The sequence below is a fragment of the Taudactylus pleione genome, unplaced genomic scaffold, assembly GCF_031769625.1.
Source record: "Taudactylus pleione unplaced genomic scaffold, aTauple2 ptg001137l, whole genome shotgun sequence".
Taxonomy (NCBI): Eukaryota; Metazoa; Chordata; class Amphibia; order Anura; family Myobatrachidae; genus Taudactylus; species Taudactylus pleione.
Window position 1 is genome coordinate 3,682,188 of NW_028285538.1, and position 26,306 is coordinate 3,708,493.

The 26,306-nt window shown below is 42.2% G+C and overlaps 1 protein-coding gene across 1 annotated transcript in view; it reads left to right on the forward strand.

The window, feature by feature from the left end:
• LOC148453523 (protein mono-ADP-ribosyltransferase PARP15-like) overlaps positions 1-26,306 on the forward strand; it is a 98,172-nt gene that overhangs the window by 22,984 nt on the left and 48,882 nt on the right. Inside the window, exons 4-8 of the mRNA XM_088461992.1 lie at positions 1,612-1,785; positions 13,229-13,392; positions 16,550-16,670; positions 22,091-22,153; positions 24,561-24,737. Coding sequence (XP_088318118.1) covers positions 1,612-1,785; positions 13,229-13,392; positions 16,550-16,670; positions 22,091-22,153; positions 24,561-24,737 — 699 coding nt within the window. The remainder of the gene's footprint in view (positions 1-1,611; positions 1,786-13,228; positions 13,393-16,549; positions 16,671-22,090; positions 22,154-24,560; positions 24,738-26,306) is intronic.

The window sequence follows — 26,306 nt, forward strand, 5'->3', positions numbered from 1 at the left end:
TGCTATAGCTCCACTATAATGTGGTTAAAGGTAGGCGCCAACTATGACCTCCATTGAGATAGCCACTGCATAGACCATACCTACTCTGACCACACCCACAAGTACTGCCCCCCCCCACATCACTAGTCACACAGTCGCAGCTCTTGTCACAACCCCCTGCAGCAGCACACAATAGGCCCTTTAAAATTTCAGCTCCAGGCCCATGTGGAGCTGACCTGGGAGGGAAGAATAGCACACAAACAAAGGTCCTGAATGCATGACAATATGTGCCACGGTATAGGCAAAGCAGTTCCCATGCCCTGTCCAATCAGCACAGCCCCATTCATACTTATGAAGGGTGGCCATAAGTGACTTCTCAGTAGTACTGGGACTCCTGGAATAGCAGTCTTGTAGGTTTTTTATTATTTTACCAAGACCCATGGATGTTATATTGACCACAGAGGATCTTTTCCAAGGATTTGTGAGTGATATTTTGGTGAATGGGGGGTAAGGGGCTGAGTTTATTTAATAAAATGCTACTACATGTGTGTGCCCTGTATTTATTTTATATTTTTTACAGGTAAACTACATGTGCCAGAAGGCTCATAATGCCCAGGATGCTGGTACTTGTGGTTCCCAAGTGCCATCATGCCCTGGCAACCTTACTGGGACCAGTAGTTAACCTGTAAAGGACAATATTAATTTAATTACTAAATTGCCACCATGCATACTGCACAAGGGGTACAGAGAAAAGCTGGTTTTCCTTCACCATATTTGTTACAATGAGATTCCCCTCCATCCATGTCTGTATGTACTGAATTATGCTTAACCCCTCCTATAGCTGTATGTGTATGTTCCCCTGCATAGCAGTTCTTGTCATATGTAACCCCCTGCTCCCCAGCATTTTTCAAACATGGCCCCACTGCCCATCAACTTTTCTCAAACGTGCCCCATGCTCATCCACTTTTACAAAACATGCCTCTCTGTTCATCTGCTTTTGTGAAACTTGGTCTCCTGTCGAGGAGTTTTCTCTACATGTCTTTGTACAAACAAGTTTTTGTCACGTGTCCAACTTCCACCAGCTTTTTTCACATAAGCCCTGTGCTGCCAGCTCTTTTCATACATGCCCCCTTATCATCAAGTTTGATTTATCCTATCCACTACAAACCTGTCTTGTAATCCTAGATAGTAAGATCATATGAATCGTATGTGAGCTATTGTAAATTGTTATTTGCATAATGAATACTCTACAGTATCCTTTGGCTACAAGTCCCATATTGTGTGCCTAAAAAACAACAGCACCAAAGTATTGTGCTCTCACACGTTAATAGTGGTCATGTGACCATTTATCTCAGCTCATCCACATGGAGTCAGTTACATATAACAGATCTGGGGGCTTGATTACACATGTTATTGTGGCCTCACTTCCTGCTGTGCAATGGCACGAATTGTGGCACTGCGCTTTGTGGTCGCAATGATGAGAATAACGTCACCACATTCCCCTGACATTCCACTTGGACCTTCACTCTGGGATCTCCTGGAGGGGAGGCAGAAGTGTGTCTATTGTATGATAGGAAAGTCCTAAAATGCAGAGGAAATGACATTGATATTTTCTTCCATACTGTATTTCAGGTAAACTCCCCAATGATGGATGTGTGGTAACCTCAGCTGGGAGTCTTAAATGCCAAAAGATAATTCACCTGATGAACGTTAGATCAGATGACATTGTGGAATCGATAAAGAAAGCACTTAAAGCGTGTGACCAGCACAACATGGCTACTGTTTGTCTCCCAGCAATTGGAAAAGGTAAATAAAAAAATAGCAGACTTTGATTAGTTGCTATGGGTTACAGCATAGTTAAAAACATCACGTGGTATCTGGATTTTGCAGTTTAAATTCATATATTAGGAAAAATTATCTTGTGTTGAAATTCGGTTTAGTTTTTTTTTTTTACTTTATTACCTGATTTTGTGAAGCTTTGCCTGTTCTGTCAGAGAATGCCGAAGCCATGGTTGCATAGGAATGTGCTGGATGGCTGGATGTATGTAAATACACTTACCTGCCCAAGGTGAACAGTTAGACATATAAGCATTGCTATGCAACTACAGTAGGGCAATGTTATAACTGTGCCAAAAGCACTGCTGAGATTGTACAAGGTCAGCAACATTCATGTGTACCAACAGTATTAAAGGTGAAGTACAGAGGGACGGGTGCATGAGGTATGGCCGACAAAGGGCATGGAGATGCCAGGTAACAGCCCCCACCCCCACTCTGTGTCAGGAAAACACAAGATGGATTCCATACAGGTAGTATTAGCTTGGTACTGCTTATCCCAGAGCACTAGACTTAACTGGCAGGAAAAGCAGATATTGGAGGGGTGATATCCAAAGAGATTTGTGATTTCCTACTTCCTTCACATCCCATCGCTACCACCTCTCTAAGATTCACAAATCCCACATTAACCCCCCTGGGCATCCCATCATCTCTGGCATTAGGTCCCTCATGTCCAATCTATCATTTTTGTTTACTCCCATCTCCAACCTCGAGCTGTCTCTTTGCGGTAACATATCAGAGATACCTGCAATGTACAGTACAATCACATTACACTGCATACATTGAGCCTTGAAGCAGTACGAAACTATTTATATTCTAATGATGCAAACGTGGAGAGACAGAACCATTTTATGTTATACTGCATATCTTTATTAACACACACAACTATTTCCTCCTTTTATTTACAGACATGGGGCACGGCCATGGGAACCAGGTTCGCACTGAGCTATGCTAAGCTCTATATGGGCCTTATCGAGGAGAGGCTCATTTGGGGTGGGTTTGAGTTTGCCGCAAACCTGGTCCTCTGTGGCCAATATATAGATGACCTCTTTTTCATTTGGCAAGAAGATGAGGTGTTCAGTATCTTAACCTTAATCCCTTTCACCCTTTGTACACAAGCAGCCAAAGTTCTTCTTAAATAATTTTTGGGATATTGCCCTCTCCCTTCAAAACAACTTACACCTACCAAAAATATGTTAACACAAGCAACTACATCCATTTCCATAGCATCTATCACAAAAAATGGTTGCAATAAACCATCTGGATAGCTACAATGCATTGATAAAAAATGTTGAAACAAAATAATTGTAAATAACATGCTAAAGACTTATTGTTTGCATTCAAGGAGAGAGAGAGTATCCTGACAAATTATTTTAACAAAACATGCCAATTGGATAGAAAAACATTACTTTCTACCTAAAACCCAATATCAAAATATGTAAAAGCAATATTGAGTTTTAGGATTCATTAAAATGTATTACCCGTCCTAAATCCTGAGGGTCTTAATAAGACAGTGGATGTTGATTTTGATGTCTAGCTATCTGGAGACACTGCAGAGGTCCCTCTCTGGGTTCCTAGCTGTGATTCCTTACTCAATTCTACATCTACTGGTCTTATCCTTTTTTTTTAAATCAATCAAATAATTTATTTTCAATTAGAATTACTACAGTAATGCCCTTAACATTTGTTTCACAATTATTTGGCCCATTAGGATTACATACATTATTTATATGTTTCCTCCAGTCTAATATGATTACTATGACATCAACTACTAATGTCAAGGTTGTAGTTATTATTTTTCATCTTTTTTTGTCTTTTGTCTAAAATTATTTCTGTAATTATTTTATATACATTAATTAGTAACTAAAAGAGTATTTTTGTGCAGAACTTGATGTTGAACTTAGAAGCCTCTTGGTTTTTTCAATAACAATCAATTTTAAATTGTGCAATATGTTATGTGTTTTAAACCTTTTTTTTAACTGGTTCTAAATAAAAACTATGGCTTCAGGAGACTTGACTAATTGATTCATTGATTACACATGGTTGCTTACTATTTAATAGGATACTCAGAAATAAAAATTGTTGCAAAAGAAGGAAAGCATACTGTAATTGCAACAAAAACTGAAAGAACCCTTAGTGCAATGGGATTGAAATACAGACGGCTGTTTAGCCGCAGGTTCAAGTCCCAACAGCGGATGCCTGACAGGATGAAGATTGCAGGTACCCTAACCCTTCCCCCAGGGGCGTATCTATAATGGGTGCAGGGTGTGCAGTGCACATGGGCCTCTGGGTCCGGGGGGGCCCACACTGCAGACCCTGCACCCATATTATGTAAACTTACCTCTCTGATGTCCCGCGTCGGGTTTCCCAGCACTGCTCAAATGCTGGAAAATGGCTGCCGCGACTATATTTCCGACGTTTTGCTCATGTGCTGTGAGGAAATCATCGGGAAAATGGTGCTGCGACATTTCCCCGGTGATCTGCGCATGCGCAATAGACTCTTTAGTGCCCAGAGTCTATTGGTTCTGTGGTGGCCGGTCAGTCGCGTCAGTCGGCTGCCGCCCGCCTGAGAGGAGGAGGACTGTGATGGGGGATTCAACCGGGCCCCCTTCTCTCTAAAGACGCCCCTGCCTCCTCCCTAACCCTCCCTTAGTGGTGCGTAACCCTAACCTCTGCCCCTAGTGTCTAAACCAAACTTACCCCCGGGGCTCTAATCCTAACCCCCTGTTACCGCTACCTAAACCTAACCCTCCCGGGGTGCCTAACCCTAATCTCTCCCTGGGGGTGCCTAACCCTAATCTCTTCCCCCCTAACCCTAACACTGCTAGACTCCCTAATCCTAACCCTCTCCCCCATGGCTAACGCTAAGGGCGCCCCGGACTTACCTTTGTACGGGCTGGCGTCCTCGGCGTTCTGGCATCGAGATTAAGATAGGCGTCAGTATTTTGACGCCTATCTTCAATTCCTTGCTGGGATTCCGATGTCAGATTGAGAATGGCGGCCTTGCAGCCACCGGTCTCATAACTACATCCCCCCTTAGTGGGGCACAATTTAGTATTAATCTCCAAAATTTGGTTTGCATGAGAAACTGGAAAGTGTATATAATTAAAAATTAACTTTTAATAAGTATTGTTTAAAATAAGACGAGAAAGGACAGAACACAAATCTTACCCACAATATACGTAGGAATGATTGACATTAATCGTAGTTATAAGAATTTCTTCATTGTGTAAGCTGGGTGAAGATATTGACTGTTAGGGGTAAATTTACTAAGGTGAGAGTTTTTAGAAGTGGAGATGTTGCCCATAGCAAGCAATCAGATGCTACTTAACATTTAACTAGCACCTTCTAGAAGATAATAGCTAGAATCTGATTGGTTGTATTAGTGAGATGAGTTTCTATGTTTGGAGAGAATTTACTTGTGTATCATATAGGTATAAGTTTGATAACTCTAACCACAATTGATGACTTGAAAAGTGCTGGTAAGCATCTTTTCCGGCTGTTCAAGCACAGACTAGCTGCTTTTATTTCAGTGTTAATGAGGTATAGATAATAGTAGATCAGTATTTTTAAAAAATAGGTGTTTGTTATAGCTACATACTTATAGATCTTTTTCTCTTATGTGATTGGCAATGACTTCTTCAATATAAATTAGTAGAGATGTGCGGTTTGGTTTTCCAGACATGTGAATTCACCCAAATTTCATGAATACGGACAGATCTGAGTCACAGTACTGAACTCCTTAAGAGATCCAGATAAATTAGAGTTGCAGTTCCGATCTCCCCACGGTTCGAAATTCGAATTTTAAATCAGAATTTCGGGGTTTGGACTGCAAAAATGACATGATTTTAGCTGTTTTTTAAAACTTTTTATCATTGTTTTAAAAAAAAAAAAAACAGATCCAAAACCAAAACACTTGAGGGTGGTTTTGCAAAACCAAAACACGAAGATGAATCCAGATCCAAAACACAGGGGTCAGCGCACATCTCAACTATTTAATGGACATTTCTATGAGCCCAACACCTGTTTCTGACGAAGGCGCCTATTAGCTCTGAAATGCAGTAAGCCTGAATCCGCTAGCTCGCTAGCGACTCATATACATCATTGGTGGCCCACATGTACCTTTTATCTGGACCATCCTCCTACCAGTAGTCTCATCCCTCCGGACACTGAACAGTCCATGCCTGACCACCGGCTAAATATACCACGTGGGGTCTCAGCTACCATTCAGACCCACCTACTACTGAAGCCTGAGAAAAACTGGTGGCTCAGCACATTGAAACAACAGAGATCTGGATCATGTGTCAGCTCCCATTTTTCTAAAACTTGGAACTTGGTTGCTATCCGACTCACCCTGTCCCATGTCCATCTTTTCCATAGCGCTGTGCACGGACAAACAAAGATTTATGCTCCAATACATGGTGAGATTGCTCCTACACTTTATCCCATTTCACTTCACTTTACATATACTGTACAGTATATCGGACTGTGCAATTTGATATGTGACTGTGGTATAAGTTCACACATTGGAGCATTTCACAGCTTCGGAATTTATTCTGGTGGAACCCATATAATCAAGTCGCTATAAGATTTTTATACCATAATATTTGACTTGGCTGAATTGTCTTATTATTTTTATATCCATATTAGATATTCCCTCTCATTATTACTGTTGTAGTGCACCTATGAGCGCTAATTAAGAGACACCATGATTTATGTACTTGTATAGTTTTATTGGATATTGTATGTGTGTTTTTATAACATTTTATTATTAAATTGTAATAATTAAAAACCAAGAGACCTGTTTTACTAATTTGAGACAGCACATCCTGATATGTATTATTTATTTTGTTTGAAGGATTTGCACATATACTAATAAGACAAAGCTTCCTTGAAATAAGGATTTCTAGCGCTACGTGTGACATAATTTTTACATACTGTAAAACAGAGTTCCTATCTGGAAATACAAAGAGCCCAATATGCAAAGAACGGTTTCCAGATAGCAAGCATCCAAAGTCAAAGTTCTAGCAATGAGGAGTCACCAAACCAGATTTAAATAGGACAGAGGGAGCCCGTCTGCCAGAAGAAGACACCGGCTGAAGAGAGGGGCCAGCAACTCCACAAAAGGATACCATGACTGAAGAGAGAATTCCATAAACACGGAGTTTGCGACAGCCAGGAACGAGAGAGCACGCCAGATGCTTGATCCAGTAAATTTGATATTAAACAGGGTTGGCGGTTAGCGCTCCTAAAGAGGGTATGTGTGGCAGCACTAGCTGCTACCTCAGGGAGTGTCCTTAGTTCCCAAAATAGATTCATAAACCTAAAAATGGAGGAAAGCGCTCTATAGTGTGTGGGTTACTTGATCAATACTATCTATCATGAATTGGACTATGTTTTTTGGGGTGATCTATTTATCAGATAGATGTATGTATCTATAACTTGCTCGAATGTGGATTAGTCAGTATAGGTATTACATAGGATAACTGGTCGGCAAAAACTTGAGGCTGGGTCTTGGTAAAACTGACACAATGTCTCCAAAAAGAAGAAATGTCTGTTATGGGAATCTGGTAGGCAATAACTTTTGGCTGGATATTCGGTGTGTGTCAAATGTCTCTATATGGATTTGATGTGCAATGATGATAGTATTTATCCAAATGAATTGTGACTCGGTGGGCAAAAACTTGTGGCTGGGTGTTCGGCAATAATATGATCGCCTTGTTCACTTGGTCGTGTTGTTCCTTCTTCCCTCAGCTCACGTTACCTCAGGGGATATGAATGCAGTATCAGAGTGACAATGACACTATAGTGCAGTATGGCCTAGGTAAGGAGTCGTACTTACCAAAAGGTGTACATCTGCTGGTCCGTCACTTCTCCGCAAATCCTCCGGTGCATGTATGCATGTGAGGGAGGGGGAATATGAGGTGTAAGCAGATAAATAGATGGATACTGATGCTACTGAGCAACATAACGATTTTAATGTAACTTCAGTTACAATCTAAAAAACAATGTACAAAGTGCAACATGGACTTGATAAAGTAAAAACAAGTGGGTAATGTCACTGTGTACCAACTTGTTTCGTCCCTGGAAGGGACTTTTTCAAGGGCAAATGTCTGCTGTTGTCCGCTTCCCTGCTTTATACTGATGCTCCTTGTTAATTGAGACTCCGGTGTGCGGCAAGAATGCCCCACTTCCGGGTATCGCGATCGCGCATGCTCAGTGCATGCTCGTGTGTGCAAGGATTTGAGGACATCCATTGTAGGTTGGTATCGGCTGTGTCTCTACAATTCCTCAATGTAATGTGGGCTCTGTTGTTTGTGGTTTAGACTCTTTGGTAAGTATTTTTACTACTCTAGAGTCTGTGACGATTGGCGGCCATCTTTGCTGTGTTTTCTATCACTCTAGTGTCCATTTAATTTGTCTCCAGTTATCTATTTGTGTGATACAGTCATAACATAATCCTTTACTTGGTAAAATTGCACCATTACAGAATGAAGCAATTTGAATATTGTAACTGATTGAGTATATTAGTATAATAATGAGTTACTGAAATGTTGGTCATCTAAAATGTTTATGCTGATCCAACTAATTATGAATAATGACGATATGAATAAAAATTAATTTATGATTACTATCTATTATAACCTATCTGTCATAGTAATTTTTATTTTGCATTTACAGTGTGAATGGGAAGATTTTTTGATAGATGTAATATTCTATACAGAATCACTTCCCAGTAAGCCTAATAGCATTACATCTAGTTATGCCTCTAGAGAGGTGTGTATGTGTATATATATATATATATATATATATATAGGGGTATATATAGTAGAGATGAATAATACGGGCTTTGGGGTCCTAATGTATAACATCTATGTAGTACCTATCTAAATAAAATGGTGAGGATTGTCTGATTCAGTAGTGTCAGAGGTTATAAAGAAGGAATAACCTTCTAAGCTGAAAGAGTGATAACCAAGGGATAATGATTATTAGCGGTGAATAATACGAAGGTGTATATGAAATGGTTAGTGCGCTGTTGGTACTTGGTTAATGCCTTTCATAACCCCTCATTCTAAGTTTGTCCCTTTTTATTGTTCCGCTAATTTCTGTTGGTTATTGGCCTAATTCTGATCCAAAATGTATTACAGCTTCTAGACCTGACCAAGGATGAATGTTCAGACTGATTGTTTAGGGGTGCCTTGATTTGTAGGTTTTAGTGGTTAGATGTTAGGAGCAGGAGTTGTAGATCTTCCATAGAGGATAATGTCTGAATTAACATGTACATTGGGGTGTACATTGCTGGGTAATGATTTAATTATGCGTGATCATAGGCCTTAGGGGTCAATATTTAGATCTTCTGGGTGTAATGTCTGTAATTCATAGATCCACCTACTTTCTATGTGATCGATTCTTACATTCTTATCCCTCTCTCCAGTTGAATTGGACTTTTTCTATCGCAGTGAATTTGAGGCCTTTAGGACTGCACTCATGTCTGATTCTGAAGTGTTCCGAGACACTGTGATCTTCAAAAACTTTTGTTATGTTGCGGATGTGTTCCCGAATGCGGACTTTCAGGGTTCTTGTAGTCCGTCCTATGTATTGCAACCCACAGATGCACTCTAATAAGTAAATTATATTGTTGCTGTCACAGGTCAAAGTCTCCCTAATATTGTATTCCCTATTTGTTTGATTTGACTTGAAACTACATGTGGGTCTTGTACCTTTGTAACCCAATGTTTTGCAATTGAGACCTCTCCCATTGTGTGTTGTTTACCATTATCTGTTTTATGGTGATTGTGAACCAATTTCTTCTTTATTTCGGGTTCTTTTCGGAAGACTATATCTGGTTTGTCAGGCAACAGTGTGTTCAGGTTGTCATCCATCTGGAGGATGTGCCAGTGTTTCTTGAGGATATTCTGTACCTTCTGTGCTGCTCCTGTGTATTCTGTAATAAAATATATTTTATCTATCCCCTTAGGTGTTTGTTGTTTTTTAGAGTGAGTAATGTGTCTCTAGGTACTGATTCCATGGTTGTGAATGCTTTATCTACTACCCCCATATCATAGTATTTTTCTTTGAATTTGTGTTTCAGGTCAGAGCCCTGTACTCTGTAGTCCTTCAAATTGGTGCAGTTGCCAAAATTTATTGCCTACCAGATTCCCATAACAGACATTTCTTCTTTTTGGAGATGTTGTGTCAGTTTTACCAAGTCCTAGCCTCAAGTTTTTGCCGACCAGTCATCCTATGTAATACCTATAATGACTATACCACATTGGAGCAATTTATAGATACATACACTTATCTGATAAATAAATCACCCCAAAAAACATAATCCAATTCATGATAGATAGTATTGATCAAGTAACCCACCCACCATAGAGCGCTTTCCACCATTTTTATGATATTGATCCAGTAAATGACCAAAGGCATCTGCAATCGGCACGTAATACCCCTCTGAGGTCCCCACTGTTTTCATTGTTTAGGTTTGCATCTACATTCCTGGATATGTGTAGAACTGCAAATGCTCAGAAGATGCCATGGTCTGCTCTTTTGAGAGAAGAGCGGGTGAGGATGACATGGAGTCTAGAGCACTATCATCGGCCCCTATCCAAATTTTGCTGTGGGGCCTGTCAATGCACAGTTTCGCCATTGAGCAGTATCATACTGATTGACACTGCTGGTTTGCAGGCAGCATACAGCACAGAAGAACAGTGGGGATCTAAATCCAAGGGAGGCATTTCTGACTCAAGATGCACATACAATAGCTTGCAAAAGTATTCAACCTCCTTAAAAGTACATTGATTTGTCTATATTACAAATTACATTTATATAGATTGTTCCAAACATTATGTTCAAGTCTATTGGGTAAGTTTCTACCAGGTTTGCACACTGTATGGGGGTGATTTTAGCCCATTCTTCCTAGCAGATTTGCACCAGGTAGATCAGGTTGGTTGGATGACGCTTGTGACTGCAGTGCCACAGATACTCAGTTGGATTGAGATCTGGACTTTGACTTGGCCACTGTAGAATTTTCACTTTTTTTTTTCACTCACACCAGTGTTGCTTTGGCCGTGTGCTTGGGATCATTGTCCTGCTGAAAAGTGAACTTTGTTGCAGCATCCATCAGTCTTTCAATTTTAGCAAGATTCCCAGTCCCCACTGAGAAAAAGCACCACTACAACATGATGCTTCCACAGCCATCCTACACTGTTGGGATGGTGTTTGCTGAGGAATGGGTATTGTTAGATTTACAGCACAAATAGTACTTCAAATTGGGGCATACTGTGCAGTTGCAGCCTGTGTAAATGGCTGTGTGCTGCCTGTAGCATGTAGCCATTTGCATTGGCTGCATTTACACAGTCAGCGCTACGTAAAGATGCTGCAATCCCGCATTCTTTACATGCCCTACCCCTTGGGAGTGTTATACAGTGTCAACGTTCACTGATATAAAGTCAATATGTTCAACTTGTCAACATTATGCATGTCGATGGTGCAGAGCCGTAACTAGACTTTTTGGCGCCCTGGGCCAGAAAGAGCATTTGCGCATTCCCTTCCCTATTTTTCAAATAGGGACATAAGACGTGTGGTCTCATGGGGAAGGGGCATGACAAATCTGATTGTCCCATACAGTGATGAAGGGGTTTTGATCCTGTCATACCACTGTTATCCAGGTGTCACTGCAAAATACAGTGTGAATCTAAAGGCTGCAGTGATAATACAAAATAATTATGCAGTGTAACTTACCAGCTCTAGATGTAGCAGTGCGCTGGTGAAGCTGCACCTGGAGCAGGATTTGTCCATCAGAACAGCCGTGTAGAAGCCTAAAGCCAGCAGTGTAGATCATCAACTGAAGGTATAGAAAGAGTGCTGCTTGTAGTGTATATGCAACGGTGGGGAGATCAGTGTATGGTATACTCACCGGAAAAGGTACTCAAGGTGTGCTGGTAACACCTTGGTTGGGAATTGGTGGCTGTGTTCAGGGCTGCCATCAGAAATTGTGGGGCAGAAAGCTTATGTGTAAGGTGTCTGACTGCAAGGTGAGAGGTGAGAGATTCGAGTCCTGGGTATGACAGTATTTTGAAATGTGTGTCTTAAATAAAAGAGGATGTGACTGAAGGCGCTTGGAGAGGTGGCCAGAGGGAGGTGGAGTCGGTCATGGAGAAGATAGGGATGGCCAGGAGATGCCAGGGATAAAAGAAAAGGAAGCTACAAGCGAGAATGATTATAAATAGAAAATTGATAGGCCCTAGCAGCGCCCCCTGCCCTGCGGTGCCCTGTGCCATTGCACATGTCGCACCACCCTAGTTACAGCCTTGCGATGGTGTGAATGTCAATAACATTATCTAACCCTAACTGCAGTCTAACACTAACCCTAATGCTGATAAGTTCATAATGTCAACATTTTGAACATGGCAATTGACAATTTGCCGACGTCAACATGTTGACGGTTGACATGTGACATACGAACATGTCAACATTATTAATATAGATGTCAACATTCTAAATTTCGACTTTAGAACCATTCAACATTACACTGTCGGCATTGTGTATGTCAAAACTATAACCATATACCTATCCCTCTTCTCTGGTGCCCTGAGGCCATTGCTTCTGTTGTTCCCTGGAGTTATGCCACTGGGTTTAATGGCAACCATGTTTCACAACATTTCAGCTACCAAGAGGCTACAACCGAAGGGTCTTTTTCAGCCAGACCTTCTATGTAGAGTTGTGCGCGGACCCCCGTGTTTTGATTTTGACAAAACCACCCTCAAATGTTATGTTTCGGTTTTGGCAAAGCCACTTTCAAGTGTTTTGGTTCAAATTTGGATTTCTTTAAAATTGATAAAAACAGCTATTCATGTAATTTGGACCTGTTTACATGCACTCCAAAACCCGAGATCTGTTTTTTAGAGCCGAGTTCCGAACTTATGGGAAAACCTGAGCCAGGACCCTGTTTTACTCAGAACCTCAAAAGTGATCAAAGCCAGGACTCGGAACCCCAAAGTTTTGGGTGTGTTCGGTTTTCAGCAAAACTGATCCTCTTATCTCTACCTCTATGATTACCTTTAGAGATCACTCATGTTGCAGAAATTATCTCTACAGACTATAGAATAGTGGATTTAAATATGAACTGTGCTCATTATGTATTGGCAAATATAACTGGCATCCAATGATTTACATCTTTTTGTTATATATCAACAATTGTATGGCTAATTGGAGCATAATAGAAGAAAACAAATATACTGTATAAGTTCATTAATCTTTATTTTTTATATCAAGGCTGCAGAAGATCATCAAGTTAATACTGAACAGTTACATTTATAATTCTAATTCCTACAATAAGTAGATATTTAAGCTCTGGAGTTTAGTTGTCCTTTAATGGAAATAAATGTTATCCTGTTTTGTACTTTCTGTTCAGGAGCAGCAAATCTAAATCCAAGGAACTCAATAAAATTGATAATGAGAGGCATTGAGGAGTACCTAGCTGATCCTACAACAATCACCAGCCTTTCCGACATCATTATTGTTGTGTTTGATCCGGATGTTTATCAAGTATATTTAACTTTTTTCCAGAACTATCAGGTAAATGCAAAGTTTATGTTCAGCAGCTTCAGTCACCAGCATTTTATAAAATATATGTTGGTATAGTTTGCAGACCCATCTATAAATTTTACCCTAAACTAATATGCACCCCACATCGGCATGCCCTCAATCCAAATCCCTATCCAGCACTGTCCATATGGAAATATAGGTGGTTGATAGGTGGTAGATCACTTAGCAAAAATAAAAGGCTCTCGGTGCCAATGTAGCTATAGTAGTGACAGAGGAAAACAAAAATGCCATCAATTCATTACACATATAATTAAATATAAGCTCATATAAGTTAATTCACATCAATGTATACAATTATTAAAATGCCACACTCAGTGTAGTCACCATCCCAGCGGTCGGAATCCTGGCTCCAGAATCCTGACCGCCGGCATCCCAACGGTAAGCTTAGGGAGAGGGTTAGGTTTAGGGTTAGGCACTAGAGGGAGGGTTAGACAGCAGGGGGGAGAGTTAGGGTTAGGCTGTGGGGCCGGAGGGTAAGGGTTAGGTTGTGGGAAAGGTGACTTAGGGTTAAGGGGAGGGTTAGGGGTTAGGCTACTTACCTGTAAGCATCAGTATTGCCGGCATCCGACCACCGGGATCCTGTACCCAACCCATAGAAAGACCTACATTATATCCTACTGTGTTTCCATCATAAATAATTTGGCTTTATAGCAATGGATCCCCAAATAGAATAATACCAATGAGGTACAGCTGCAAACATTAACCTTGAGAATAATGTAATAAACCTGGGGCCTGATTCAGAGGCACATGCAAATCCCGTTGCGACTGCGATTCCGTAAACAGCGCACTTGAGAAAATATGCTAATGGCTCAGCCGCTGGCTTGTTACCTCCGACGTCTCACATATACTGCTTATGTACAAAAGCAACAACATCAGGAACATCGGTTGCACATGGAACTTCTCAGCAAGCCTATGCTGTCTCAGAATGAGCATCTCATCTAAGACGCTGGGGCCTCTCCAGGGGCTCACTAGGGCACTCCCAGAAAATGGTCCCAACACTCCTGTGTTTTTCTAGCTAACCCCGTTACCTCTCCCCAAACGCTGACTACCTGTCACTCACTTTGCAAATAAATCCTCTTGTGACCGCCGTCGCTGACCAATCACTTTGCTTGCACAGTGAAGCTTTGGCATGCACGCAGTAGCAAAAGTACGCTCCATTGCGCCCGACATTGACATCACGTACATCTGTGAATCAGCCCATAATCCCAGCAATTTATAATATAAAGTACAGCTAATAAACTGCTAATAACATAGTGCTTTTGAACATCAAAACCTAACATCAATGGTGTCTGTCTTATTAATAGTGACCTCAAATGCTGCATATCAATGTGGTTACTTATCTACACTTTGCAGGAATGCAGTGAGAGGAGCCCATACTTGGGGGTGTGGCCAGCCTGAACAGAGGCTTGGCTAACCATTAGAGAGTGTATGGTCTGGGACCCTTTAAAAATATATAAAGTACTGTAAATACTGCAAGTGAATGCATGATAATGTACCAGATTAATAACAGCAATGATTTGTAGAAAATACACAATAGTCCTGTGCAGTATAATGTAATATACAATATGTATAATGTATAATTCAAGTCCACAGTCTGGAACCTGATACCTAGAGAAGGGGATTGGCCCTCAGGCAGTGGGGCCCACCGGGGGTTTCCCCTGTACCCCAAGGGCCAGTCTGACCCTGACTACAGCAGGATTCTAAGGGCTCTATTTATTAACATTATTTTGACTAAAATAAAGTGAAAAGGGGTGTTTTCACACCCTTTTCACATTATTTTAGTATCACCTATAGTTATTACAGGGAAATTGGAGTAGAATTCGTAAAATTCTACTCCAACACCTAAGTATCACTTATTTTTAGTAAAGCAGATCGCATTTCCCATAACTGTAATGGGAAATGTGATCCGACCATAGTTACTAAAAATAAAATGTGATAAAATATCGGGGAAAGCCCTGTGATAATAACGCCACCTGCAGGTGGTGTTATCCAGGGTCTCCCTCGGTTACCGGACTTCTGCTCCGCTCTAACGGGGAGAGCAGAGCCGGGAGTCGGTCACAGTAATCAGCTGTGTGGTCTAAACAGACCGCAAGCTGATTACTGTCAAAAAAAAAGAAAAAAAAAAATAGTAAAAAAAAAATTGACTTACCTGACTCCAGGGACTGGTGATCGGGCCTCCGGTGATGACTCCCCTCCGGTCAGCTGGTCTCCCATAGTGCACTGCTGCCTGGTCATCAGGTGATCCGATCCCAGTGCAGTATGGGAGATCACCTGACCGGAGGAATGGAGAACATCACCGGAGGCCTGGAGCATGCAGGTAAGTGTAATTAAGGGAGAGGGGGGTCGCGGGGTCCGCGATCGCGGGGGGCGGGGCTTAGCACCAGGAGGGGTAGCAGCGGCGACCGGTCAGCGCATGCACGGGCACTTAATCACGGTATTTTTTGCAAAAATACCGTGATAAGGCTCCGAAGGGGATTTGCAGGGACAGAGCTTTATCGCAAGCTCTGTCCCTGCAAGGGATTTGTAGTAAATCCCTGTGATATTGCCTGAATTCGCAATGCGAATTCAGTCGTTAATATCACACTGCAATCTGCATTCAATATGCAGATTGTAGTAAATAGAGCCCTTAGTATATTATTTATCCTTTGTAGAGTTATGAGATCTATTATCTGTAATGCTTGTTACTTGGGTTTTTTTTGTATAAGAGGTTTTAGAGATTTCAAGACATTGAGGTTTGCACTGATCAATCATTGCTCGCTATACACCTTGTCCTGTGGTGACCAATCAGTGCTCTGACGCATTAGTAGTGACAATGTGCCAAAAGGTCAGAATAGTACCACCACTGATGGGAGGAGAATCAGGTGTCAGAATTCCTGTGTTGGGGACTATTTTCGAAATGGCAAGGGTCCTAGATATCGGAACCCTATTGGTATGACAGCTGGGGAAGAAGGTTATCATTATCAATGTACCTCACGTTAGACACAGAGTATGGAAGCCTCTACAAGTATATAGGTAAAGGCTGCTACAGAACTTTTCATATTCCATCAATTTGTATTTTGCATTAATGTTCACAAAGATTATGTTATTATACATTGTGCAAATAATCCATTTTCTGCTCTCTATTTAGACAAATTACAATCACTTTACAGCTTTTGGAAAAACAATAGAATTAATTAAAGGTGACATCACTGATCAGGCTGTAGACTGCATTTTAAATTTAACCAACAGCACTCTGAATCAGTCTTCTGGTAAATATACATTTAATATACATTTATTTATTATAATAACTTACTGTGTATTTGACTTTAGATACTTCAGATAGTCTAGTTGATATTTGACTTTGCTGAGAGCCTATGTCAAGTCATATTGTACAGTAAGTGCTGCATATTTATCATTTATGACAGGGCTATAATAATGCAGAATTAGAGATGTATCCTCATACACCTAGCATCATTACACCATAGAGCACAAGTCGCCCAGCGCAACTGAGCCACTCCGAGAGATGCAGCGTACCCTCTTTTCATTTAAATTGTGCGTTGTATTTGCATCGCAACTGCAGCAAAACACCACCAAGTGTGCTAGAGACGCCAGTCTGCGACTTTAACCGCGCATGAATTAGTTTTGAACACATACAAAGTCGCAGATGATTCATGAAGCTGGCCATCCAATTAGCCAATTGAAGGATTATCTGACCAGCTAAATGATCATGAAGTGTGACTAGGTCTTACTAAATGTATTATTTATTATCGATCTTAAGTATAAGTAAATGTATGATTTTTTTATTGATCTTAACTCAATTAAAGTCACTCTTTAGTAAATATTCCACCTAGAGTCTATACGCCATATGGCGTGAGACACCCAGCGTGAGTGAGACGCTCCAAGAGGTGTAGCGTACTGTCTTTTTATTTAAATGTTGCAGCTTATTCACAGACACACAGATGCAGCAAAACATCACACACAGGGGGTCCCATTCAGACCCGCTCGCAAGCGCCAATGCGCTCGCAAGCGCCAATGCGCTCGCAAGCGGGTCGATGTTGAGGCCATGCGCACGCGCAGTGGCCACACTGCGCGTGCGCAAGTCCCGGAGCGAGAGATAAATTTTCTTGCTCCGGGGCTCACTACAAAAGGGGCCGCTGTCGATGGTGATCGACAGCTCGCACTGTTTTGTAGGCGGGGAGGGGGGGTGGCTGGCCAAATGGAGGCGTTCCCGACGGAACGCCTGCCGATTTGGGGCGGCCTCACTCGTGATGTCAGTAGTGAGCTTCCAGCTCTAATAGAGCCGAAAGCTCACTGGGGCTTGCGGTAGACGAGACCCTACCACAAGTGTCTCGTCGCAAGCCCCGATGGTTGCGATGGTCTTGACCATCGCGACCATCAACCTGGCCGCTCGCTAAAGCTGTGAGTGGTCATCCACAGCCTAGCGAGCGACCAGGAGGCCGGGTCAGAAAATATATGCGGCCGCCCTCATTCAGAGCGAGCGCTCGCATTTTGCGAGCGCCTCTGAATGAGGTCCACAGTGCACTAGAGACGCCAGGCTGAAACTTTAGCAGCACAGGAATTAGTTATGAACATGTACAAGTCACAGATGAATGAAAAAAAACTGCGGCAGCTGCATTGTAGCACTTTGTATACAGATTCAGACTCGTTTGCACTAGGGGTGTGCACCGGCCACTTTTGGTGTTTTGTGTTTTGTTTTGGATCTGGATCTTTCTTCGTGTTTTGGATCTGGATTGGTTTTGCAAAAACCACCCTTCCGTGTTTTGGGTTCTGGGTCTGTATTTTTTTTAAAAAAAGCATAAAAACAGCTTAAATCACAGAATTTGTGGGTTTTTCGGCTCCTATGCAATTATTAACCTCAATAACCTTCATTTCCACTCATTTCCAGTCTATTCTGAACACCTCACACCTCACAATATTGTTTTTATGGCCAAAAGATTGCACCGAGGTAGCTGGATGACTATGCTAAGCGACACGAGTGGGCGGCACAAACACGTGGCCCATCTAGGAGTGACACTGCAGTGGCAGACAGGATGGCAGTTTGAAAAACTAGGCCCCAAACAGTACATACTGGAAAAAAAGAGGTGCAAGATGGAATTGTCCTTGGGCCCTCCCACCCACCCTTATGTTGTATAAATAGGACATGCACACTTTAACAAACCAATCATTTCAGTGCCAGGGTCTGCCACATGACTGTGGCTGAAATGATTGGTTCGTTTGGGCCCCCACAAAACAAGCTGGCAATTAATGTGTCCCTGCACAAACTGGCTCTACGGAGGCAAGATGTTGTCCTCATCCTCCTCATCCACCGATTCCTTGGATAAAACAGGAAAAGGGATTTAGGTGTCCCTGGACTGCTTACGGTCTTAGCCAAAGTTTCTGAACTTGACAGTAACTTTTTATGAACGCGTTGCAGGTGCCGTATAAGGGAGGATGTTCCTAGGTGGTTAACATCCCTACCCCTACTTATTTCACCTTTACATATGGTACATATGGCAAGACAGTTGTTGTCCGGATTTGGATAGAAATATTGCCAGACCAAAGAGGTGGAATGTTTGGTCTTCTGCCCAGGCATGACCGTGATGGGCTTTTTCATCCCACGGACAACAACTGTCTCCCCCGGAGCCTGTTTTAAACAAACCACATCACCATCAGAATCCTCCTCGCCAACGTCCTCCTCAGTGCCAGCTCCACCAGTATCCTCATCCTGTTGTACTTCAACAGTGACATCTTCAATTTGCATATCAGCAAGTGGACTGTGGGTGCTCCTTTCAGCATTTGCAGGGAGCGTGCAAATGGTGGAAAGAGCCACCTCTTCCCGTCCAGTGCTGGGAAGGTCAGGCATCGCAACCGCCACCACACTTGGACTCTCCTTGGGGATTTGTGATATCTTCTTAGAACGCACAGTTCTTCGCTGTGCTTTTGCCAGCTTAACTCATTTGATTTTTTTAGCGGGAGGAGGGCTTCCATCGTCATGTGAAGCTGAACCACTAGTCATAGGGAAAGACCTTAGCCGTTCCTTGCCACTCCGTGTCGTAAATGGCATATTGGCAAGTTTACGTTTCTCTTCAGATGATTTAAATGTTTTTTTCAAGGTAATTTTCCTGAACTTTGTCATTTGGGATTGTATGTGCCCTCTACTATGACATTGGGCATCGGCCTTGGCAGACGACGTTGATGGCATGTTATCATCTATGTCATGACTAGTGGCAGCAGCTTCATCACTAGGAGGAGTGGTTCTTGATCTTTCCCTATTTTATTTTTATCGGAGAAAGTTTGGACCTCCATTTATGTTATATTGATATATACGTGCGGCTAAGGCGCACACAAACACAGAAAATAATTTTTTATTTTTGTTGGAGACTAGTGCACTTTGTGGGTTACACCACCCTTTAAGAAATGAGCCAGCCGGCCCTTTACTTATGGGACACAGGTGCACGCATGGCGCTGCTCCTTTGTTGATGCACGTGCAGCCACAGGTAACACAATTCACAAACACAGAAATTTTTTTTTTATTTAGTTTGGAGTGCCCTTTGGGGGTTACAGCACCCTTTAGCAGTCAATCCAGCCGGCCCTTTATTTATGGGACACAGGCGCACGCTTGGCACTACTTTGTTGATGCACGTGCAGCTGCTGCGCACACAATTCACAAACACAAAAAAAAATATTTTTTTATTTTGTTTGGAGTGCCCTTTGGGGGTTACAGCACCCTTTAACGGACAAGCCAGCCGGCCTTTTACTTATGGGACACAGGCGCATGCTTGGCGCTGCTCCTTCGTTGATGCACGTGCAGCCACAGTGCACACAATTCACAAACACAGAAATTTTTTTTTTATTTTGTTTGGAGTGCCCTTTGGGGGTTACAGCACCCTTTAGCAGTCAATCCAGCCGGCCCTTTATTTATGGGACACAGGCGCACGCTTGGCACTACTTTGTTGATGCACGTGCGGCTACTGCGCACACAATTCACAAACACAAAAAAATATATTTTTTTATTTTGTTTGGAGTGCCCTTTGGGGGTTACAGCACCCTTTAACGGACAAGCCAGCCGGCCTTTTACTTATGGGACACAGGCGCACGCTTGGCGCTGCTCTTTTGTTGATACACGTGCAGCCACAGTGCACACAATTCACAAACACAGAAAATATTTTTTTATTTGGTTTGGAGTGTACTTTGGGGGTTACAGCACCCTTTAACAGTCAAGCCAGCCGGCCCTTTACTTATGATACAGGCGCACATTTGGCACTACTTTGTTGATGCATGTGCGGCTACTGCGCACACAATTCACAAACACAGAAAATATTTTTTTATTTGGTTTGGAGTGTACTTTGGGGGTTACAGCACCCTTTAACGGTCAAGCCAGCCGGCCCTTTACTTATGACACAGGCACACGCTTGGCACTACTTTGTTGATGCACGTGCGGCTACTGCGCACACAATTCACAAACACAGAAAATATTTTTTTATTTTGTTTGGAGTGTACTTTGGGGGTTACTGCACCCTTTAACAGACAAGCCAGCCGGCCATTTACTAATGGGACACAGGCGCACGCTTGGCGCTGCTCCTTTGTTGATGCACGTGCAGCCACAGTGCACACAATTCACAAACACAGAAAAAATATATATTTTTTTAGCACTTGGGGGGAGCACCCCTGATGGACAGAGCACCCCCTAGACAACACTACAGCACCCCTTTAGGACTGGGACACTGCACAGGACTTTGGAGTGGACACAGCCCCTATGGACAACTGACTGCACAACACAGTCCAGCCAGCCCCTATGGACTTTGAAGTAGTGGACACAGCCCCTATGGACAACAGCAGCACAGTGCAGCACAGCACAGCACAACACTACACTGCACTACACTACACTACACAGCCCAGCCAGCCCTAACTCCCACCCTCCCTCTTCACTGTCCACAGCCGAGTGAGAAAATGGCGCCGACACGGGTACCTTATATAGGATCCAAAACTCGCGAGACCCGGAAGGAGGGATGATGACGTTTTGCCTCGATTTCAGATCCGAGTCAGGCGGGAAAAGTCGAGCCTGACTCGGATCGGCCTCAGATCGGGGGGGCTCAGGGGGGTTCGGATTTCAGAAATCCAACCCGCTCACCCCTAGTTTGCACACAGATGTATAAATGTCATACATGAAATTGATCGGTGTAATTTAGCAATGTAGTTTTGTCACTTCCAGTTGTTTTATTTATGTGAATACGATGCTCATTTTGAGTGAGAAAGATGCTTGATATGGGTTGAGTAGCCCGGGAACTGGCGCACTGAGAGGGGCTATTTGCAGCGACTTAAGCAACAGTGTATGAGGTCACATCTGCACTTGCCAGGGCTGCTATTAGGGAAAAATGAGAAACCCTCCTATGGGTCATGTTGTCTAAATGATATTCATTGTCCTCCAGAGTAATGCGTCTGCACTTCAGTGTAACACTTTAATTCTGCATTATCTGGACCACAATGTTCTGGCCAACAGTAAAGTTCATATGAAATTTGATATTAACTGTAAAAGTAGGCTTTACATTTCCTCCACTGGCCGTATTGGGTACAATAACTGAACATAGTACAAAATATTAATGAACTTGTTATAAACAGCCTTCTGCCTTTTGATTACTGTATGTAGCGGTAGATTGTAGAAATGTGCTTTTGTTTTGTATATTTGCAGGTGTATCCGGAGCTATATTGGCTGCTGCTGGGGACACTGTTAAACAAGAATGCAAAAATATTGGTACCTTTTATTTATTTAAATAAATTAAGCAATAAGAAAGTTGTATAATTCCCTAAACTATAAGATTATATTATTACTACTTTTATTTGTTAGGTACCATAAGGTGTAGGCCGCATCGTACAAGGGTTGTTCTAGAAGATGGATAACTGGTATCTTTTAGAATAGGGGCACACAGACAAGTAGCCCGGCTGTTTATACCAGCGAGCCGCAATGGAAAATAGGATTTGTCTAATGTGGATGGGGTTTATATAGCAAATTAAATATATGAAGATTTGTTATGTAAAAAAACGTTCATCAAATATAGCACCTACCTACTAGCCCCATCTGATAAAACTGAGACTACTCAAGTAACTATACAATACAGAAAGCATTAATAATAATTCTACCTTCTATACAATACACAGAGCATTCTAGGAATCGAAATACAATATAGAGATTATTCTAGTGACCTCTATACAATATGGAGAGCATTCTAGTGACCGCTATATAATACAGATGGCATCCTAGTAACCAACAGAGAGCATTTATTGATTCATTTAAGATGCACAAAGCAATATACTGTAGTGTGATACTGTATTAATCAGGGTATATGAGATGCATAGTGTAGTGCTGTCGAGATTATGGTTATTTATATATTAGCAGTTATTTACTGTATATAGCTCACACATATTCCACAATGCTTTCAGAGGGGCAACTCCATGCAGCCGTATTCCAGAGTGCAGCTACTCCTTCTGTAGCCCAGGTCAGAAGATGTGTAGGGAGTGTGGTAACATGGACTAAAATGAAGCTTACACTCACTGAAGTGGATAATGAATCCCCAATCTAACAGGGAGCGTAGCTGTAATTTATACACAACACAGGATGGAGTGATGGAATAGGCTGGAGTAATGATATAAACTGAGTTTATAGGCTGGGATGATGATATAAACTGTGGTGACAATATAAAATGGATTTACAGGCTGGGGTGGTGATACAGGCTTGGGTGCTGGTATAATCTGGGGTGATGGTATACGATGGGGTAATGATATAAACTGGGGTTATAGGCTGGGGTGATGATGTAAACTTGAGTGACAATATAAAATTAAAATGGGGATACAGGCTTGGGTGATGGTATAGGCTGTGGTAACGATATAAACTGGGGTTATAGGCTGGGGTGACGCCTGGGCATAAGACCAGAAAAGCCACATCTTGGGTGTGGAATTATTTTAACCCAAATCCTGACAACAGTTGTGAAGGCATCTGTACCATTTGTGAAGCCAAAGTTAGTAGAGATAGGGACGTTAACCATCTAGGCACCTCCTCCCTGTTATGTCATTTGCAGTGAGTTCATGCAATTTATTTAACAAAATTATAATAATTTATAAATTAATAACAAGCAGTCCAGTATCAGTTACCAGCAGTTTGGACTAACACATGCAATCTCCACCACCAACATTCCCATCATCAACCTCTTCCTTAATTATTGAAGGTAGTCCTTCCAAAATATTGTTTTGTGGGGGCCCAAACAAACCAAGGACTTCAGCCACAAAAGTGTCAGTCCTTGTTGCTAAAGTGCTTGGTTTGTTAAACTGTGCATGTCCTTTTTAATATCCCACATAAGAGTGGGTGGGAATGACAATTCCATCTTGCACCTCTTTTCTTAAAAATTTTGCACAATTTGGGACATTGCCGACTGACATTTTTTTATAGTTTATTAAGCTACCATCCTATCTGCCAATGCTTTTTGGTAAGTTTTTATAGATGTCCTATATTTTTTTAAACTGCCGCACGTTTGTGCCGCTGCTCTGTGACTTACTTTAGCCAGCCAGCTCGCTGCAGCCTTTGGCCTATATTTGTGAGAAAAAGTTGTGAAAACAATATTGTGAGCTGTGAGCTGGTTAATAATGACGGGAAATGCCTGAAAATTATTGCTATTAAAGCTAATAACACAATAGGAACAAAAACAGGCTCAAATTGTGTGATTTTAGCTGTTTTTATTATTAAAATACAGATCCAAAACCAAAACCAAAACACGCAAGGGCGGTTTTGCAAAAATAAATCCAGATCCAAAACCTCGAAGGAGATACATATCCAAAACCAAAACACGGGGGTCAAGCACATCCCTAGTTACATGTATAGTGCCCCTCAGGTACACTCGGCACCGCTTCAGTGTTAAATATTAAAGTGTAGTCCTCTCTACCCCTACCTAAACAAAAAAGTTTTTTTCCTGGTCCCTAGTAGTTTTTAATACTGAATTTACAATAAAATACATCTCTACATATATAATTATTATTTGCAACACTAAAATCCATTTATTTTACATAGAATAAATCTAAACACCACTAAAAGGGGGTTACAGCTAAGATATAGAATTCTTGTGATTGTTTCATTTTAACTTAATTGCTCACTTATAAAGTTTTTTTCTAAGGTGTATTACATCCAGATGGGACTGCAGTAACAAGCGGTGGGAATACCAAGAGCAAAAAAATCATGCATATTATCGGACCAACCAGTGTACCTGCATATGAGCCCTCAGTGGACAGAATTCTGCTAGAGTGCCATAATAATGGCTTCACAAGCCTTGCCCTGCCAGCCATTGGAACAGGTAACTCACACTTCACCATCTATTATGAATTCTTATCCCATTTGAAAATAAAATTACATAAAACGAGCGCAGTAACTGAAAATTGATTGAATTATTTTTCTGCATGATATTGTAATATTAATATTACTAAATCATAATGGCTTTACAGAGTAATCTCCTATTGTGAAATTGTATAGGCTGAGACTTCTAAAAAGTAGGTTGTGCATATTTGCTTATAATATTAGCAATGTTTTATAAGTACATAGAGCAAGCAAGTACAACTATATCTATTAAAGCATTCAAGCAGTATAATAGCAACAGGGGCAGCAAGTTTTTCCTACAGCAAGCTGAGCCCATGGGACCTTGTTGTCTAGCTGCAGCTCTTCTCTTTTACATAAGCGTTATCTGTCATTGTGCCTGTCTGGCCAATATATGAGTATTTCTAAATGAATTCTGAATTCTCTATGAGGAATAGCAACTACAGGGCCTAGTTTTCTGTCCATTGAACAAAAGATGCATTGGTGCTTACACTAGGCTTGCCTTCCCTCCCGATTTAGCCGGGAGCCTCCTGAATATCTGGTGCCGCTCCCGACCCCCGGAAAGGCAGGCAAGCCTCCCGGCATCCACCAACCGTCCCGATCTCCCCCCCAGAATAAACTAGAAATCCCCACAGGGGGGGGGCAGTGACACAATTCACGCTGATTCACGTCATCGTGGCCCTGCCCCCTGCTTCACAATGCCGAAAATAACGACATTGTGAAGAGGGGGTGGGCCACGATGACCGCGACCGTGATCGCGCGGCCCAGTCCCTGGCTCAGCCCCCAATGTGTCATAATTGTCCGGACACGCCCCCCGCTGTTAGCCAACAATCAGCTCCCTCCCGGAAGGAGGAAGCTGATTGTCGGCAAGTATGGCTTACACCTTGATAAGAAAGGAGGGAGTAGCATGGAATGGAATGTGGAAAAAGGGCTAGTAGAGAAAGACTAGAAAACATAGGACAAGGGAGGACAAACAAGAGGGAAAGTGTGTGTGTGTGGGGGGGGGGCAGACATGATTCAAGATGGTAGGTGTAAGACAGAAAATATTGATGGAGAGACATGAGAGGGGCAGACAGGAGACAAGCGTTAGATTCATGGCCGTAACTACCGTAGATGCAAGGGGTGCAGCTGCAATGGGGCTCAGAGCTGAGGGGGGCCTATCTTCCTTGTTACATAGGGGCCCTTACAAACTTCCCCAGGCAGGCAACATATGTTAAACATCTACGGACTAGTTAGTTATGTGTGTGGTATTTCTATGTGTGTTAGATATTAATAGAGATTAGATCAGTGCTGGCACTATCTATTGAGACAACCTAGGCAGCATCTCTACCCCCTTGGACATAGTGCACATTCCCCTCAGGTATGCTCCCTTTCCCTCGCTACTGCTTATCTTAGCAAGATGGAGGTGGGGTGGCATCCTCTGGTCCTCAGCGGGAGTGTGGCATTTGGTTGTGCGTCATAGTCAAGCGCCACACTCCCAGTCCATCGCAGACATAGATGAGCAGCAGCTGGCAGCTTCATGGGTATAAAACTGTTTGTTGCTTCTCCTTCA